The sequence below is a fragment of the Misgurnus anguillicaudatus genome, chromosome 10 (genome assembly GCF_027580225.2).
Source record: "Misgurnus anguillicaudatus chromosome 10, ASM2758022v2, whole genome shotgun sequence".
NCBI classification, from domain to species: Eukaryota; Metazoa; Chordata; class Actinopteri; order Cypriniformes; family Cobitidae; genus Misgurnus; species Misgurnus anguillicaudatus.
The window spans coordinates 26,582,154-26,602,406 of record NC_073346.2 but is presented as its reverse complement, the minus strand read 5'-3'; the positions used below and the strand labels follow the sequence as shown (position 1 = coordinate 26,602,406).

Below are 20,253 nucleotides of genomic sequence, written 5' to 3'. Positions count from 1 at the left end.
TCACTTTTAACAGCTGCTCTTTTGAAGAGTTATTCTAAAACATACAATATTCCAATAGAGGTCAGCAGTGAGTTGTGTGAATATTGACCTACAACTAAAGCTGCAACAAATACACAATACAGATTGTTGGTTAATACAATTTAAGATATCTACAGTAGCTTTGTTATTTCATTCGACTTACTAAGAAACCCTGCTTCATCTGTACCACCTTATACTGAAGCATTTTTTTTTTAAATATATATATATATACTCACTGTAATAAAAAGATATATTATTCACATTGTATTCACTGGGTATGCCCTTTGTGAATTGAATCCGCAAGCCAAATATTTGTTTTGGAGATCTCAAAAGTTTGTGATTGACAACTCCACTGCAAGGGAGTGAGACTGAATAAAGCAAATCAGGATGTGATGAGTTCAACTATTGTCCCAGATGAAAGAAAGGGGAACTTCTTTCATCTCCCGCTGGTACACACTGTCAAATCTCTCATTCTGTGCCACAGTAAAGTAGTTCTTCCAGTCACCAATGGTTCCTGTGCAGAGTTAAGCAGTGAGAATAAACTAAGTACTTAATTCAAGAGATTAGGAACTAAATATGATATAATAAAGTCCCAAATCTCAAATGGTTTTACAAGTTCACAGCAAATTTGATTCAACTAACCTTCTCATCTCGGCAATGATTTACTTTTTATAATAGTTACTTTCTAATAAACTTTTTTAGTTTCCTGTATGTATGACGCAATGGGTGGAGGCACATTCAAGAGATAATACAGTTTGTACAGATGTAGGTGTTGAACAGTGTTCTGCATACCATTTCATTTACTGTTTACGCTCATGCAGTGAGAGGCTGTAGCCTGTATATTATGAATATGATCATGGCTAAAGGATGTTGTTAGGAATTAGTAAAAAAATAATACCTAGTAAGTTGCAATGATACTAATAGAGATCATGACTTTGTTTTTCATGAACAAAACATCCAGGATACAAACTGGATCGGTTCATTAAAAAGGGTAATATACCTTTTCTCAGAAATGTCCCCTGTTGGTGATTTAGTAGGTTGCTAGAGATCAGCTGATAGTTGGCTTGAGGATTTTCTTTCATATTTTGGAAGGTGCTGTGCTCTACAACCATGTTTATTTGTTGTGGTGTCAGGTTCTTTCCCAGGAACAAACTGATCTTCTTAACCACTGACCACAAATCCTACAAACAGACAAGGTTGAAGAAATAGTTTAACCAAAAAATGGAAATTCTGTCATCGTTTACAATGTTTTGGAGCACCTTTGACTTCTATAGTATTTTTTTTTCTATTATGGAAGTCTATGGTGCTCCTCCCTGCTTGATTACAAACCTCTTCCTTTGTGTTCAGTAAAAACAAAGAAATGTATACAGGTTAAAAACAACCAGGTTAAAAACTTTTTTTGTGTGAACTATCCCTTTAAGAGCAAGTTTCGAGTGATTCATGATAAAATCTAACTTTTGCAAGTATGTACTGTAACAGCCCTCCTGTGCAATGGCTGTGAGATAAGATCCTATATCTTACGTATCAAGTAAGCAAATCAATCAAACCTTGATCATTTCCTCATAGGTAATGTACAAAAAGTTCATGTCTTCTCTGTTGGAGTACCACGTCTTGATGTGCTCAAACCAGCCGTTGCCATAAACTGAAACAACAATTATATTTCTTGGTCAAACTGTGCACTTGCTTAGTTCAAATTAGATTAAAGACAAAGAATATTACCATTTCCCTTCAGGAATTTCTCGAAAAAGTCATCAAAAGATTTTGGGGTTTCCAGCATAGTTGCATATTTGTGAAAATGATAGTAAGACACCAAAACATCCTTCGGATTTCTGGCCACATAGATAACCTATGTGTCATTAGAAAGAGTGGTGAAATGTTTGAAACTTTTCGATTTTAATTGCGACTAAAGCGCCGATCTTACCTTTCCCTTCTTTTTCTTGAGTCCAAGTGGCATGAATTGATACTGTAGGTGAGTCACGCGGATCCTTGGGGAAGGAGCAGAAACAAATTCTTTCTCATTGCTCATCAGTTCAATCCATGGAATGCGTTGAGAAGTCAACTGATCATTTGTTGCTGTAACATCTCCATTGGCCTCTATCATACTGAGGATTTGCTGTAACCAAATAGTGCCTGCCAAAAGAATCAGAAGTGGTTTACAAATTCGCAAAGGACTCATTAAATGTCACGACTGCAGCAGCTGTAGCTATCAAAACATCATTTAAAACATCATCACTGGCTTAAAGCAGGATTCAAAAAATGTGTTTTGTTTGTAATCTTAAACTAACAGTTTATGTGACAAGTGTATCATTGTAATCCTTACTGTGTTAGAACTTGTCTGCAGATAAAAGCTCCATAACAAAAAACTGAATGACATACAGTATGCCGCCCAATGTGAGGAAGATTACAAAAACATTGCAATGTTTTGATTTGTTTGTATATTCTTTATCCGAGTTGGAACAAAAGTTCAAGTTCAGTTAAGTAAACAGTACATTTCATTCAGCAGTGTAAATGTGATTCTTTCACATGTAACTTGCAGTTTACAATAAAGTGAATTAGAAAAGGATTTACTCTTTACCTGATTTGGGGTACGTAATGACAAAGACGTCAGAGTCACGAATTTCCCAATTCTGAATTCGATCCACTTCCTCTGGGCAATGGATTCCAGATATCAAGTTTAAGCCTCTGTGAGGGAACAGTTGATAATCTGGCATCTGGGCACTGCTCTCATTTAAACAATCTGCAGAGAAAATAAAGTGATGCTATCATAAAGAATAAATACATATGTTTTTAATGTGAATCATATAAACTTTTGGAATATTATACTTAACCCTTATGTGTTAAGAAAATTTAAGAAAATGTTTTGAAATTTTTCAAAAACTTTACAATATACCTTGGGCAAATTTACTACCCTTACATGTTGTTAGTGGCCAAAAATGGCCAATAAATTAAACTGCTGTAAAAATGTATCAAATTAATTTTTTCTTCCAATTTTTTTTGCATAAATCTGTTAATCAACCTCAATCAACCTGTTTATCAAAACTACCAAATGTTTACAAAAATTCCATGATTTTAACTCTTTAATTGCCAAGTTTATAAGTGGTGTCACCGATTTGGGAAAAACACACAAAATGACAGATTTTCAATATAAAAAGTGATTGTGGACTGGATTTTCTTTTACCTTTTTCACAGTCTTGGGCATGTCAAAGATTGGTAAAAACATTGGCTTTAATGCATTTTTAGTTTTTGTGCAGCATCAGATTTTAATTTTTTCTCCCTCATTTATTGTTTGTGGCCATTTTTACCAAGGTCCCCCTGTTTGTGAGGGAGCCACTACATACAAAATATATTTTTATATGTATATGTTTTATGTATATATATTTTTATATAATAAATAAAAGTGGTTAAGGTTAGCGTAATGCTAAGTGTATAAACCTTACATTATTTTCAATTCAATTTTATTTGTACTGCAGCAACTTTGACAATAAATATTGGTTCATAGCAGCTTTAGAAGGAATATTGCCTTACAAACCCCATTAAGTGAGATAAAGGGGAGTGGGATACGGAGAAAATACACAAAAAATACTAAATATAAACTATTCTGGATGTTGCTAGATATTATAAACATCTAATAAATTAATTTGACTTTTTGTCAAATTAAATGCATTTCAGGGGACTCCCTAGAGGCCCACTTGGGGTCCCTGCACCCAAAAATTAAAATCCCCGTTTTATTTAGATATTCAAGTAATATCGCAGTTTTAATTTTTACATTGGACTTAATATTTAAATGAAAATATTTGCTCGTATTTAAAAATACACTACTAATGTTTATAATCATCAGGTCAGTTCCTAGAAATTATTGCGTAAAAGTAAATCGTGTTTCGTTTCCCACCAAGCAAGCAAGCAATTTGTATATACTTCGCATATCTAACCAACAAAGATGTATTGGAGACAAATAATGCTGAGTTCCCTTGTGCATTTACCTAATTGTAAAAAGACATAAATAACAAGTCAGAGGTGTCGATATTGAAGTTGCGTAAAGTAAATTAGGATCGTAACTCCTGCTAAATATCACGATTTGCGTTCAACAGTACCGCATTTCACTTACCTGCCATCTCTTTCCCTAGAAGTTACCGTGAAATTCCTGTCTGTTCGTTGACTTCTAGGTCTCCGCTGATCACATCAGGAAGTCCATGTTTAACAAATCACACATTTGCCTTTCCCGAAACGAGAAGAGCGTTTGTGTGTAATTGTATTTTGGCCTGTGATAAGCGGGCGGGACTGATAATTCCTTAGATTGCCTCACACAGTACACAAAACGACCAGCAGACAAACATGAGCTGTAAACAAACGGAGCACGCTGAAATGCCAACAATTGAAAGCCAATGAGAAATGAGCAAATAATTCAATTAATCAAAATATAATTCAATTTGTAATCACTGGCAACAGTCCAAGAATGGATGCCAGTCTCAATTTCTTGCGTCATACAAAACAACTCCTGTAGTCAGCAAACAGAAACGAGGTTTTTATTTTAAACCTCGAAAGCTAGAGGTATGTTATTGTGGGATATTTAGTAAACTCAGAACGAGAGTAAAATAATTGTTGTTATTCAGCTGTTAGTATAATAAAACACATTTATTATTTATCATGAACATTTGTACAAAATAAACAGTTTCACAGTTTGTTTCACAAGACTAGAAATTAAAACTAGCTGGGACTAGAAGATACAGTACAATTGATGGACACACGCAGTCAGCAGATCTCCACAATGGATTCAGGGAATTTTCTCAGCACACAGTGTTCTTGAATTAAGAATGCAGCTCTGTAAAACACACACACACACACACACACACACACACACACACACACACACACACACACACCCTGATGATCAGCATTCAATAGTTTCACTGTCTAAACATAGCCTTGCAAAAATATCTAGGCAAGTTGAACCTTCAAGTGTTGTACAGATGCCAGTGATAATTTGTACATATTGGTACGTAACCTTCATACAGCATTCAACAATGTAATATAATATGCAGAACAAGATAAAACAATAAAGAAAAATAAATTAGCAAGAAGCATTTTAAATGAAGGATAAAAAGAGAAAATAATTGACAGCACAATTGAGTTTCAATTTCAATAAACCACCATCATTGCGATCAGTGTTTGCATTACATAAGCTTATTTGCATTTAAAAGGACACACCCAAAAATGGCACATTTTTGCTCACACCTACAAAGTGGCTTTTTAACAAGCTATAATTAATGATATGTGGGGTATTTTGAGGTAAAACTTCACATATGTAGGCTATGGGACACCAAAGATTTATTTTACATCTTAAAACTTAGTTTGCAGCACTTCGACCTCGACGAGCAGTAACATCATCACTCCTGACTACTCCCATCTACAGCACTAAGCCGAGGTCGAAGTGCTGCAAACTAAGCGCTCTTCTGCCATACAGAAGAGCCAATATAGGCTGCGTCCAAATAACTACACTGGGGGTCTTTGCACTTGACCGCTTGAATACTTACATGGCGTATTTCCTGTATTTTGCCCAAGTGTTCTAGTGGGCGTGAAGATCCCAAGCATACATGTAAAAATTATTCACCCGATGGGACACATTTAGCAAGTGTTAAAATGTCAATCCAGGTAGTGGCAGCAATTTGCACCAAAACGTATTAATTTTTTATTTAGGCTACTTAAAATATATATTTTTAAAGTTTGCTTTAAATAAAATGAACACATAAATTAATAAGTAAATGAACATTTAAAGAATATTATCTACACTTATCTGAAACTTTCAGACGCAGAATTCTTTGCACATGTAAAAAATTCTCAATTTTGTGCATGTAGCTTTATTAAAGATTATTGTTTATTCAGTAGTCCCTGAATAAATGACACCATTAATGTTGTTTTAATGTTATAAAAGCAGTTACAGATGTTTTACAAAATACATAATGTTTGCACCAATGAAATGTGGAACACTTTCCGTTTTACTGCCAAAATATGTAAAATCCATTTATTAACTTACAATTAAAAGTTTCCATGACATCTCGCGAGATTTGGGCAAAAGTCTTATGATTTACATCCTGAACATGATGGATGACGGGATACGCTTAGCCTTGAATACCACTTCAAAGCAGTACTCGAGAAAGTGTGGGTTTAGTGTGCGTTAAGGGCACTGCACTTTGCCAGTTTTAAGACATGAGACAATCTTGCGCACTTACTTCCTGTCGTGTACATACGCTCTCTGCGCAGTGCGCAGCAGTAAAAGCGCGCAAATAGTTGGTAGCCAAAACTCATTAGCAATGCGATGAATTCCAAACGTAATCCAAGTTCAATCTAATCTTAAACATGTAGGTCTACATTACCTGTTTTTCTTCAGGTGTTAGCACTCCCTGCACAGCCACCACCTGATACTGTCTGTGTTTGAGGGCACCGGGAAACTTGCGCATACGGCGTACCATGGCAGACGCTGTATCCTGTGAAAGTAATCGCCTCATTTCCCCGGGTGCAAGGCCCGGATCAAAGAGCAGTAGACACAGGGTGCCGTTCGATTTCTGTTCAACTCCCACTATGGAGCGACTGTGGCCTAGAAATCAGAAATACAGAAAATCACATAGTTGAGCTATAGAAGTGACTCAAACTCAAACATGCATGCATAAATAACTTTGGATATATACATATATTTAATGTGTTTATATTTAAATTACGTGTGAATTAGGTACTGTAATTGCTACTTTGATATACATTTTTTTTGTATACATGATTTATTTGATTTACATGATTTGTAATAACTCTTTTGCAATACCTACCTTGGTGCTGGAGGTATACAGGTGGTAATGACGTCTGCACTATCCTAGGTGGCAGTCTTGCACCTCTACTGGCAGAGTGTGAGAAATACTGTTTAATCCACTCAAATAGATTGGGATGCGTGCCTCCAGGACCAGTGGCCTTGTGAAAATCCACAATTCGGGCTCTGAAAGTTAGTTTAAGAAAAGTTTTAAACTTAGAGAAATAGTATTTATATGTTTATCTGAATATGTTTATAGTTGCATACTTGACACTAAGAGAGGTAAGAATTGCAAAGATTTCTGTAGCTCCTATCCAAGCTCTTGTCCCCTGCAGTCGATGATTGAAATGAGAAGCACCTTGAGGATCTGCGCCCTGGCTCCATGCCTCCTCGATCATGCCTTGCACCCTTGGAATACTGGGAACTTCAGCTATGTTGGGAAAATTAAGGACAAAATAAAGAATACATTGCATTCTAAGCAAAATAAAGCCATGCAAAATAGGATAAGAGTCAGCGCAAATAATAAATGAAGCTTTTTTACCAGGTAAAACATTATACTGCTCCATCCTTTGTAGTGATGAAAGAAGCATTTGGAAGTTTCTGTAGCCACATCCCCATCCTTTATCCCCTTCTGAAGCGGAGTAGTGATCGGTCTCCGCACAAAGCCACACATGAGCACAGTCAGAGACTTCTCTCTGGTAGTGTTTATACAGAGCTGTCATAAGTCCTAAAACAGAGGTCAAATCACTTTTAGATGTTTTTGGCTTCATTGTTTAATAATACAAATAAATAATAAAAAATATATTTAGGTTTTTCAATCTATTTATAAGTAGACAGATTTATTGTGTTCCACCAATAAATTAAATAACAGGATCAAACATTACAATACAAACATTACTTATGCAATACAACGATTTATTCCCAAAGGACCTGATGTTTTGCTTCGGCCATCGTCCACCCCAGAGGCCAGAGACTCCAGCATCTCCGCCCTCTTCCTGTGAAACTCTGCTGGAACCATTTGACCTCGAGACACAGACCGTTCCATATTTTTCTCCATCTGCTTACGATAACCACCACTGTTATCAAGACCAAACTGCCTCTGAAAAATCACAGGAGGTTTGAAAAAAATGACATTGAGTAACGCAAGAGAAAAGACCTTTAATAAATTACACAACAACATAAACCTATATCATGTTATATGTCACATTAAGTGCATTTATTGCGATCACGATCAGTCAAGTTTTATAGTGCGAAATGTTTTACAAGAGTATTTTAGGTTGCTTTAGCTAACCTGGAGTTTCTTAAACTCCTCAGCTTCTCTCCTCGTTTCTGCCTCTTTCCATTTTTGCTCCTCCTCATCCTGAAGCTTCCTGGCCAGATTTAGATCACCATCATTTCCTGAACATCAAAGTAAAGTCAGATGTCTTAAAAAAACAGCAAATACAATTCCATTATGATTCATAACGACGCATATGCATAAAATTAATAAAAAAAGTTTTAGAACTTATTTTAGACAAAGGTTCTTTAAAGGGACACTCCACTATTTTGAAAATAGGCTCACAACTACAGTGATGGACACTGAAATTTTGAATATGGGTCGTGTCTTAACTTTTTGACTAGTTTAGAAGCGTCTCTTGACTGCTTCAGAATGGAAGTCAATGACCATGCACAAACATGTCATTAAAACAACACTTGACGTTCATTTTCGGAGCTGTGCTGCTCACCGAGTGGTTCGTGGTGTTCGTTGATTGAAAACAAGTTGCGTAGCGAAATACAGTTTCTGTCGTGTTTTATTTGGCATTTTGTAAAATTCCATTGACTTCTCTTGGAAGACTCATTGCTCGCTGATATATCACTCCGCAGCCGGGAAACGGAAAAGGGTCTGTTTACATGTGGTTGTAGTTTTTTCGCTCGGTTTCTCTCAAAATAAATTTTTCCCATATTTGATGGCTCAGTGAGCAGCCTTAGGTTTGAAGTTGAACTCGATTGTGACTGTCTATACACTAGACACCGAGTTCGGTTCAGTGTCCTTATACGGCAAAGTGGTTGCCGCCATCAAGTGGTCGGGAGTGTGCTAACGCTTCAGACTCAAATATAGAGCGGAAGTATATACGCGGTTGTGAGGTATCTGAAAAAATAGTTCCACTATAGCAAATAACACGGATTGAAATCATACATTGCACCAATATATTTGTTTTTAATCATCAACGAACACCATGAACCACTCGGTGAGAAGTACAGTTTTGAAAATGAACGTTAAGTGTTGATTTAATGACATGTTTGTGCATGGTCATTGACTTCCATTCTAAAACGAGTCAAAAAGTCAAGACACGACCCATTGTCAAAATTTCAGTGTCCATCACTGTAGTTCATCCAAAACAAACCAGAAATGAGACTCAAAGTGTTAAATACCGGAATTATTGATTTTTATTGTTTTGGAATCCATTCAGCTGATCTCCGGGTCTGGCGGTACCACTTAAAGTGGTCCACTTTTAGCATAGCTTAGCATAATAATGCATTGAATCTGATTAGACCATTAGCATCGCGCTAAAAATGACCAAAGAGTTTCTGTATTTTTCCTATTTAAAACTTGACTTGATATGACGCAGTCCCCGAAAATAGTCCCCTGCTATTGAAAGTTACTAATTATTTTTAAGTAGGAAAAATATTGAAACTCTTTGGCTGATGGTCTAATCAGATTCAATAGATTATGCTAAGCTATGCTAAAAGTGGTACCGCCAGACCCGGAGATCGGCTGAATGGATTCCAAAATGGTAAAAATCAAATATTTAACTCTAGAGGAGCTGGAAAATGAGCCTATTTTCCAAAAAAGTGGAGTGTCCCTTTAACCATTAAAACCTTGTACACATACCTGCTGCAGAGTTTGAGTCATATTGCATGTGTAGATCGACATGCTCCTGCAGTGAACTGCTGTCGAAACAGCTCAGAGAACACAGTGGACACACGTAACGTGCTGAACCTGTAGATCCAAATCATGCACCTAGTGTTTAGTGTGGTCATTCACATCCTGAATGAAAATATCTGACAATGAACAACATTAAATGGATCGTTCACCCAAAAATCTAAGTTCTAAAGTCATAATTTACTCACTTTCATGATGTTTAAAACCTGTATGTCTCTTTCTTCTATTAAACAGGTATCGGACAACATAAGGCTGAGTAAGTGATGACAGAATTTACATTTTTGGATAAACAATCCATTTAACTAGTTAGTTTACCAAATCTACTGTTTCCGGTAGAACAACATTCTGTTGATGGTCCAACATCAGGATCAGCCCCTAAAAACGAAAAACCATAAAAGACGTCAATTTGATTAAAAGTAGATTCTTGGAGCAAGTAGACTTGTTAAAGTGGTACTGCTTGTGACAGAAAGAGCTTGTCAGTGCAGTTTAAGATTTTGATTGTGCTATAATAAACCTTCAGCCACGTCTTGATCCTGAAGATGCGTCTCAACGTGCTCCTGCAGAATAAAGCAGTCACTGAAGACATGACTGCACATCGGACATGGAAACCGACCCTCTAAAATACACAAGGAAAACCAGATTAAGTATCTAAACAAAAATCTGTCACTTATTTTTTAAATTATCCTATTGAAAAGTCACCTTTATTAGGTGACGACAAGCGCATTTGTTTCGATTTGCGATGCCCTTGTTCTTTCTTACAGCTTTTTTCCTTATAGTTGCTGAGTGGTTGTGTACTTCTGCCCGGTTTAAACACACCACTCGCCGTGTCTGCTGCCGGCGGTGAACTTTTCACTCTCGACAATGTTTTTTGAGAAAGAGTGGCCCCTGTATTTTGAGTAGCCATCTCATTGACCTGAGAGGGTGTCGAGTGGAAAGATGAATGAGGTAGTGGTTGAGAAACCTTGTGCATACAAGCTTCCAAAGAATTTTTAGAAGTGGCAGTCCTTGTGGAGTTTATTTCACATTTGGGAAGGCCATTTGAGGTTCTTTGACTACTGTCAACCTGGCAGTCGTCCTCTACGTGTGCTGTGTTAATGTGGAAGCTCAGTTCATCATAAGAGACACCTGACAGTGAGCAGAACGGGCAGGTCATCTCATTCTCTAGGTGACTGAGGAGGAGGTGTGTCTTCAGGTCTGCTTCTGACAGAAGCTCTTCACAGCAAATATCACACACAGGCATTGCCTAGAGAAAACAAATGAAACAATGTATGATTTACTAATAATCCTATAGCTCAGTCGGTGTAGCAGAGGAGAAGGTAGTGGGTTCGAGCCCAGAGAACACGCATACTGATTAAATGTATAGCTTGAATGCACTGTATGTTCCTTGGATTAAAGCTTCTGCCAAAAACATGAATGAAAGTATTGTGATTTACATGGTAAACCATGCAAACCCCCAAACCGTGGTTGTAAAGGATGCCATTTTTAGGAGCCCTGCTGACCAAAACAATAAAAGCCATTACAGAAATTTTGATAGATTTAAAGCTGTTAATAGGAATTGTATTGGTTTTAATAGAAGTGTATTAAAGCTTGGTAATGGGTTGGGACACCAGAATTAATGCTAAAGAAAAAAAGGCAAAAAACTAACTACATAAAATACTTTTGTAATGGCTTTTAATGATAAACAGCTGATACTTAAAAATGGTTTTGTAATGGAACTGTATGGTTTGGGGTGCATTCAAGAATGAATTTCAATCTGAAAGCAAAATAACGATAACCATTTACGTCTAAATCTATGCTATCTGACCGTAGCTAACCTAAACTCGGTGTCGACATGTTTCAATTCTACAAACAAAAACTCATTGTGTGACAGCTAATCAAATAGCCTAGATAAACAACACTAACGTATATGTGACAATTCAGACATCGCACCGGTCCACAGAACAACATTTAAATAATAAAACTATCTTAAAATTTGGTATGTTGTCTTACTTACTAATCTAAACGACGCTGACAGAACAAGTGAAGCAATCCTCCGTTTCACTTTCCTTTATTGTTATTGAAACAGGCCGCTCGTGCAAACCGGAAGCAACACGGGAAGTGACGTTCCTCGCCGCTCGACGCCATATTGATCTCAGCTGAAACTCGGGAGGGTTCTTGAGAGGAAATTTAAAACACACGGACAGCATTTTCCTCTCCCATCTACGGCGAATGGGTGAGAGTTATTGAACATTTAAAAACCGAATATCAATTTTATTTAGGGGAAAGCAGTGCGTTCAGAGAGATTCGCGAAATATTTTGACGTTCAGTGATAGCTAGCAGAACACGCGTAGCATGTTAGCACACAGGGGCTGATCAGTGGTAAAGTTAATAACATTGCAGGACTTTGTGTGATTACAGAAACTACTAACGTAGTTTTATGGTCTTTTTGGTTTTATGTGATTGTCAGATAAACGTAAAGACTTATGATTGTATAAATAGCCAGCAGTTGTAAACAGGTGCTGCCCTACTGGAACACCAATAACATGAATAGTTATTTCGTTTTGTGTGATGTGAAGTTAAATCGATGAACTATTGTGTTACTTATTTTATGATTTGCTTATTTTATGAGTTGTGTCTGTTCAATTTGTAAGTTGGCTATAATTGCAGTCGTCCCCCATCATTCCACACATACCTCAGTATGATGAGCGGATTAAAACATCACCGATTAGCAAAGCTGTATTTGTGTACATTCAGCATAAAGTTAATGATGTGTTTCTTTTAACACATAGGCTGTTAGTTTTATTTTAAGGCTTAAACTGTGGCGTTGATTGTAAATGATATTGTCAGGTAACGTTACATCGTAAAATTCCCCTTCCTGTTGAAATAGACTATTTAGATATCATGGGTGTGTTCAAATGAAGCTGAACAACAAGAACATTAACCAAATAATTAAACACGTTTAACACGGTTTCAGTTAGTGCTCTGTGATGTTGCCCAGGTAACTGTACAACTGTCAACTAAAGTTGGTTTCAGATAACCATAGACGCCTCATTTCACCCATTCGGTTTAATAAAAAAAACAAGGTACTATGACCATATGAAATCAATAGGTTGATTATACGTTGTGAGTATAAAGTGTAATTTTTGACCTGCTAGGTAGGCAACAATGTGAGAAACTGCATGCAAATTTGACTGTGCTTTTTACTTGGATATAAAGACGCAATGGCGAGCCCAGGCAAAGAAAACTATCGAATGAAGAGCTACAAGAATAAAGCCCTGAACCCCCAAGAAATGCGGAGACGGAGAGAGGAAGAAGGCATACAGCTTCGCAAACAGAAGAGAGAGGAGCAGGTGTGCTATGATTGTTCCTCATCTTAAAGCACATTAATGGCACTTTTCCATTGCATAGTACCCCAAGGTTTGGTTTGGGTCGGGTCAGCTTACTTTCAGGGGCTTTTCCACTGGGTGCAGTACGTAGTACCCGATACTTTTTTTTAGTACCACCTCGGCTGGGGTTCTGAGCGACCCGAGCTGATACCAAAACTAGGGCTGTGTATCGCCAACAATTCCCTGATACGATACGTATCCCGATACAAGGGTCCCGATACGATGTGCATCACGATACAAGACTATTTTGAATTACATTTTTTGTTCAGACTTTTGTAACATAATTATTATTATTATCTGTTTATTGTACATTGAATAAGCAGTGTTGTAACAGTTGTGTTTTTGCCATTCATTTATTAGCTTTTGGGGTCACATAGAAATGCTTAAAATCCCAGAGTTAGTACTTATGTTTTTTAAAGCAGTTTTACAAAGGTAGTGCCATACTCTAGGCATTATATTTGTCTCTCATTTAATTATTTTATATCTTTGAACATATCTATAAACATCCAGTCAGAGTTAATACTATTTAGTAGAAATCAGATTATTAATGTGACAGCTATAGTTTGAAGTAGCTCTGTATCTCTAGACGTACACTTTTCACATGCAAATCCATGACGATGTATCGTCGTATCGATATTTTGAACACAGCACTAACCAAAACGTGATGCGAAAACACTGTAGATCAATAATTGGTGAGAGAATCGTCACCAGCCTATAATCTCTTCCACTCCAAAAAGCTAACCAAGCCAAAGTGAGATGAGCTGACCCGACTTAACCCAAACCAAACAGTGGGGTACTATGCAATGGGAAAGCGCCATAAGTGATTAGGTGTAAAATGCAGTGGGATATGTTAGTGCCTATGTGGTTGCTTATTGCTCGAATGTTTACGTTATATAAAAGCTGTCTCTCCTTTCTTAGCTGTTTAAAAAGAGGAATGTTTGTGTACCACCTGGTGATGAGTCCATGCTAGAATACCCTATTCAGGACCCTGACATCAGCTCCACTGTACCTGTATCAGGTGTAAGTATTCCGGGCATAAGTCATTTGTGTAACATTAGAAGAACAACAAAAAGCACATCTGGTAACATTACTATTTCAATCGATGCAGGACGGAGTAATAACCCAAGATATGATTCAAATGATCTTTTCTGAGGATCCAGACCAGCAGTTATTAGCAACTCAAAGATTCAGAAAGCTACTATCTAAAGGTTTGTACCTTCCATTCAAAAGAATTAAAAGCCATTGAAAGAATACCATAATAACATAATGTCTATTAAAACCCATCAGAGCCCAATCCTCCCATTGATGAGGTCATCCACACACCTGGTGTTGTAAACAGATTTGTTGAATTTCTAAAAAGGAACGATAACTGCACCCTGCAGGTGAGCATGTCACATCACAATATCTTATCAGATCTGTGATTTGTGCACACTGTGATTTTGAGATGGTCTTGTTGCTTGTTTAAATCAGTTTGAAGCCGCCTGGGCCCTGACCAACATTGCATCGGGGACCTTTTTACACACCAAGGTGGTCATTGAGACCGGAGCTGTGCCTATGTTCATAGAGCTGCTCAACTCAGAGTATGAGGATGTTCAAGAGCAGGTGATTTGGCAGAAAATGTACTAGCTTGTTGTTTAATCCAAAAGATATACGTTTGATCTGATGTTTTATAATTGTTGTTACAGGCAGTATGGGCATTAGGGAATATTGCCGGGGATAATGCAGAGTGCAGAGACTACGTCCTCAACTGTGGCATCCTACCCTCTCTTCAGCAGTGAGTGTTTCTTACCGATCCCAGCAATGTGATTGATTCACTGCATTATGTTTGTTGCTTACACCTTAAACTAAAGGCTGTAATGTTTTTTAGTGTTAGGATCATTTTCATGCTATTAATAAGCCATTCATATTTTGATTACCTGCCCAATGTTGGTTTTAGAGGTTTAAGGCAAGACTGTCCGTATGTCTGAGCAATGCCAGAGGAGGGAGCACCTAAGGACATTTATTAGGACCTTTATACTGCAAGATGGCCATCTAGTGGTCAGCTTTCATAGCAACTGTTACACTACCTTCATCTTTTTTTAGGTTGCTAGGGAAATCAAATCGGCTCACCACCACCCGGAACGCAGTGTGGGCGCTGTCCAACTTGTGCAGAGGGAAAAATCCCCCTCCAGACTTTGCGAAGGTGAGCTAAACATGTTCAGGATAAACTACATTTCATACATTTCTAGAATACTTGGTCATCTGATTTGAATGATAATCATAAACTTGATCCCTTGTGCTTTTTCCTAAACATCACTCTGTTGTTTCTCACAGGTGTCACCCTGTTTGAGCGTGCTATCCAGATTGCTGTTCAGCAGTGATCCTGATGTTCTCGCAGATGCTTGCTGGGCGCTTTCATACCTGTCAGACGGACCCAACGATAAAATCCAGACAGTCATCGACTCCGGCGTGTGCCGCAGGCTGGTTGAACTGCTCATGTGAGGGCCACACATATTAACACAAAGTGCAAGTTGATTATATCAATAAATTTATTACAACTATTTTATTGTATTTTTGATATTATTAAACATCACATTACGTGATTGCATAACTTGAATGAATGGCTGAAAGTATGCAGATGCCTTTTCATGCAAACCGGTTTGGCTAGGTCTAATTTTTTTCTGTGAAGACCTATATTATTCAAATAACACATAACAGTTGTATACTGTAAGTTATTATTCCTGGTTAATGCAAATTTTAATGCAGTGCATATTACGTTTTTACATATGTATAAAATATTACGTAATATATAAAGGAAAGTAACATATAATATGAAAAGAGGCTAGTGGCAAAATATTAAAAAGGTCAAACACAGAAGATTCAAGTTTCCATTTTTAATATCAACTGTCACTGTTTGGCTTAAGTAACAGTCTGAGACATGTATGTACTGTTGTGTGTTGTCTGTTCACAGGCACAGTGATTACAAGGTTGTTTCCCCTGCACTAAGAGCAGTGGGCAACATTGTAACAGGAGATGATATTCAGACCCAGGTACAGTAGTTGCCGCCTTTCACGCTTATTTTTCTTTCTTTTTTGAATTTAATGACTTGGAGAGTCATAATTGTAACCCAAAGGCTGCTGGTTCGAGTCTCACGTCCAGCAGGTTGCAACGAAGGTGCTCTTGTAAAGAAATTTTTCCCCCACTAACCTGGTGTCTGTGTCTTAGTGTTCCTGACTTGCGTGTGTGTGTGTTCACTGCTCACTGGGAAAGGTTAAATGCAAAAGTCACATTTTGAGTATGAGCTACCATACTTGACAGTCACTTCACTAAACCTGGCATTGTTTTGGGCAGTCTGATTGCCAACAGACTTCGCTAAGCGCTGCTGTATAAACAATTGCCTGATCGCTTTGTGTCTTCCATCAGGTGATTCTTAACTGCTCCGCTCTGCCCTGCCTGCTTCATTTACTTAGCAGTCCAAAGGAGTCCATCAGAAAAGAAGCCTGCTGGACCGTATCCAACATCACAGCTGGGAATCGAGCGCAAATCCAGGTTACAGCAGCCAGATGCTTACACGTGTGGAACATGAGTTCATTCGCCAGATTGTCAGCTGGCTTATTATCGTATTATATCTGTTGCAGGCAGTGATCGATGCTAACATATTCCCACTGCTAATCGAGATTTTGCAAAAGGCAGAGTTCCGAACCAGGAAGGAGGCAGCTTGGGCAATTACAAACGCCACCTCTGGAGGCACACCAGAGCAGATCAGGTGAACTGTGCACTGTTGTTTGACTATTTTGAATAGTTATCGATATGTTATAACTATGTTTGCTTATGTAATGTGTGCTTAACCTAAGGTAGTGTGTGTCTGGTTCTCATTTATCTATAATCTCATAATTCGATTCACACAAATTTTGTATTGAATTATGTATTATTGGATAGACTAGCTACATCATGCTCTGGTTTGTAAGACTAAAGCTTATGTAAGCATGCTTATTGACAGGTACTTGGTATCCCTGAACACCATAAAGCCCATGTGTGACTTGCTGACGGTGATGGACTCCAAGATTGTGCAGGTGGCTCTGAACGGCCTGGAGAACATTCTCAGATTAGGAGAACAAGAGGCCAAACAGAACGGAAGTGGGATCAACCCGTACTGCGCCCTTATTGAAGAAGCTTATGGTAGGCATGCATCAACCTAGTCTAAATTAATTCTAACATTATACATTTGTCTTTCCATGTGGTTAAAAAAAATTAACTTCGAAGCAATGATTTATATTTTTTAGCTGGTGGATTTTAAATTTGGATCCTACATTTTCACATTAGTCAGGTTTTCCTGCCAATTGCACTTTTAGTACCTCCACAAGATGGCAGTAGGGGTTACGTTAAGCAACACCCGTACCACTGTTTTGTTTGTTTGACTATGGGTGATGTTAATAATAAGAACAAACTATATTTGACAGTTTGTCAAAAGGCAAGGTCCTTAATTTTGGTGAATGCAATGTAACATCACACCATGACACATTTTTGAAATGCTTTGTGTGGAAGTTCTGTCCCTTTTTTATTCCATTTACACAAAGTGAGGTCCATAAAAATATTTATGAACCACAATTGGGATGAATTGGAATGCTTTATAAATGTGTGACTGATTGTTAATGTCTCTCTCCAGGTTTGGACAAGATTGAGTTTTTGCAGAGCCACGAGAACCAGGAGATTTACCAGAAGGCCTTTGACCTGATCGAGCACTACTTTGGGGTGGAGGAGGAAGACGCCAGCATCGCTCCGCAAGTGGATCAGAACCAGGGGCAGTACATTTTTCAGCAGGCTGAGGCACCAATGGAGGGTTTCCAGCTCTAACCCTTATCCTGTGCTGCTGGCCAAGCTTTCAGGCCTTGTTTTCTCTATCCATCCTGCCTGGAGTCTCCTCCTCCTCTCTGTAGCGCAGGTTTTACTCCAGAAACAGGGCACCTTATAGCTGCTCTCACCAGAAATGACGCCGACCCCATCCAAAAAATCTTCCATTTACAACCTGCCCATCTTCCAAGCTCCCTTGTTGTGTGAGAGGATATGAAGCGGAGAATGGCAAAGCTCAGAGCATTTAGTTTAAAAAACCTCCAGCTCTTCTTATTCTTGTTGTTGTTATTATTAGACATTGGCACTGGTGTTCTGTTAGGTAATATTTACTCCATGTCCCTTCAGAAATGTGAAGCTACCTCGTCAATCGTGTGGGACAAGCGCCCAGCCTTCAGCTCTGACATTTCTCTTCTCGTGTGGAGTATACATGCTTCTATGCAAATGGATATGTGTGGCAAAAACCACAAGGGTCTGATGTGGTGTTTTGCGAGACATAGAATGTATTTGGATTGACATGACTGCGTGCCATCACACCTACTGCTTATCCCATGTTTGTTAACAAACAAGCATGTATCCTGAGGGCACTCCATGCCTCTAGTACACTATTTATTTTCATGTGACATTTACTAGAATAGCCGGACCTCTGATACAGAAGATACAGAAGTGTATTTATTGTGCTGTTTAAAGTAACTGGTCTGCAGGGTCCGGCTGTTCAGAAACCAGCGTGCAGACCGTTCCCCTGTCACCCGCTTTGCTGATGCTGTTAAAGCGTCCCTGAAAACGTTGCATGCAGTTATTTAAGTGTGGTCACATGATCACCAAGATTACATAAGCATATCATTGTCTTATTGAAAAGTATTTTGTTACATCGGGTTGTTTCTGATCATACCAAAACATGTTTGTTTTGCCACTGGTTTTAATTTTGATTTATTTAATGTTTGACATTATAGAAAATGCTCAGATTAAATAGTAATGTGTATATTATATATACATTCAAGACACAAGGAAATGTTTTTGGATGAGGGATTTGATGTCCCGTGAAAAATACTTTTCAAATAGTGGGGGAGCTGCGTTATGTTGTTAAATGTGAGCTTTTCCTAATATGGCCCCTACTTACATTTCTTTTTTGCCTAATCCTCGTATGTTTATTTTTTTAACGCCTCAATTGAATTTACCTGCAAGGAATTGAATTAACCTGTATGGCAGAAAATTGCATCTGAATTTGTGGCGATTATTCCTCGTTTCACCCATACCTGTAAATGTTTTACATTGATCCAGATAAATAAGAATTATAACAATGGGAAGTTCATATATTTACAAAACATTGAGAATGTCAAATGAAACTTTATTAAGCACATTCAATTGTGTATAGTTTTGTAATATTTCTCATGTTTGTACAATGTTTTCTAAGTTTGGGTTGCTTTTTCGCATTGGAGAAAAATACATTTGTGTTATCATTGGTACAAATTTACAGTATAGAGGAGGTCATCGCTTTCCTCAAGGACAAATGTTGATATTGTGTGAAGCCGTGTAGAAAATAAACAGGCAAATAAAATGTTCTGTTACACATTCAGATATGAGGTGTACTGTGATGAAAAATTGTTTGGCTCTTATTTCTCTCCTTGACCTAAACCTTAATGACATTATTTTTAACCATTAGTGGAGGATAAAAGGCAGTCGTCAAACTTTGCTTTGCTGTTTTCCTTCATGTCTGATTCATCTCCTCTCCTGGTGAGGTTGCAATCAAATGTTACCATCTATTTAGTGATCTTAATCTTATATTTATGTAAAAAAAAATTGTGTTTGTGTTTTGTACCTCATTTGATTAGTTCCCCAAATAATCCTGGGTTTCAATTTACATTTTCTTTGTGACTCTCTTAATCTGCAGATCATTTCAAATTTGCCTCGACTTATTTGACTATGGGATCAACACCTTATACATTCAGAATGCAAATAATTGTAGCTATGGTGTAAACATGTATGTATGTATGTATGTATGTATGTATGTATGTATGTATATATATACACACACACACACACACACTTTGCATGGAGAGAAAGAGAGAATATTATTGATTCATTTCTTAGGATTCAATTTATACTTTAATTGTGTGATTGAAAGGGTCTGTGTTTTGTTGCTCCTCGTTTTTGAAACTGGACTGTTTGGACAAATATAAAACATAGCTCAGTTGCACAGTTTGTACCCAGACAAACTTAGTGGTGGAAGTAAAATTGCTAGTTAACGTTTAAATTAACAAGAAGTTTTAATGGGTCACATTCTCTGACAGTTTTTTTTTAAGAAGAACATCACTGATATGCTAATT

At 37.6% G+C, this 20,253-nt stretch overlaps 3 protein-coding genes across 4 annotated transcripts; 1 reads left to right on the top strand and 2 right to left on the bottom strand.

The window, feature by feature from the left end:
- Positions 1–239: 239 nt before the first annotated feature.
- On the bottom strand, positions 240–4,485 carry LOC129448232 (amine sulfotransferase). Its single transcript, XM_055210444.2, has 7 exons — positions 4,124–4,485; positions 2,594–2,755; positions 1,940–2,148; positions 1,738–1,864; positions 1,566–1,660; positions 1,019–1,199; positions 240–532 (listed from the first exon to the last, which is right to left on the bottom strand). The coding sequence occupies exons 1-7, from the start codon at positions 4,128–4,130 to the stop codon at positions 417–419; spliced, it is 897 nt and encodes a 298-aa protein (XP_055066419.2). The 5' UTR covers positions 4,131–4,485; the 3' UTR covers positions 240–416.
- A 146-nt stretch (positions 4,486–4,631) lies between these two features.
- zufsp (zinc finger containing ubiquitin peptidase 1) lies at positions 4,632–11,867 on the bottom strand. 2 transcript variants are annotated; one of them, XM_055210439.2, is made up of 12 exons: positions 11,728–11,867; positions 10,434–10,977; positions 10,249–10,350; positions 10,050–10,109; positions 9,684–9,791; positions 8,103–8,209; positions 7,742–7,910; positions 7,353–7,538; positions 7,079–7,241; positions 6,834–6,997; positions 6,390–6,610; positions 4,632–4,837 (listed from the first exon to the last, which is right to left on the bottom strand). In XM_055210439.2, exons 2-12 carry the CDS (start codon positions 10,972–10,974, stop codon positions 4,790–4,792), a joined length of 1,869 nt encoding a protein of 622 aa, XP_055066414.2. In that variant the 5' UTR covers positions 10,975–10,977; positions 11,728–11,867; the 3' UTR covers positions 4,632–4,789. The 2 variants fall into 2 exon arrangements, with proteins under 2 accessions (XP_055066414.2, XP_055066416.2); XM_055210441.2 differs by having other exon boundaries at positions 11,724–11,847.
- Positions 11,796–19,528, top strand: kpna5 (karyopherin alpha 5 (importin alpha 6)). Its single transcript, XM_055210443.2, has 14 exons — positions 11,796–11,946; positions 12,930–13,063; positions 14,018–14,119; positions 14,208–14,307; positions 14,387–14,481; positions 14,570–14,701; positions 14,785–14,873; positions 15,182–15,281; positions 15,413–15,576; positions 16,050–16,128; positions 16,502–16,627; positions 16,717–16,844; positions 17,079–17,257; positions 17,745–19,528. Exons 1-14 carry the CDS (start codon positions 11,943–11,945, stop codon positions 17,930–17,932), a joined length of 1,620 nt encoding a protein of 539 aa, XP_055066418.1. The 5' UTR covers positions 11,796–11,942; the 3' UTR covers positions 17,933–19,528.
- The last annotated feature ends 725 nt before the right edge of the window (positions 19,529–20,253 follow it).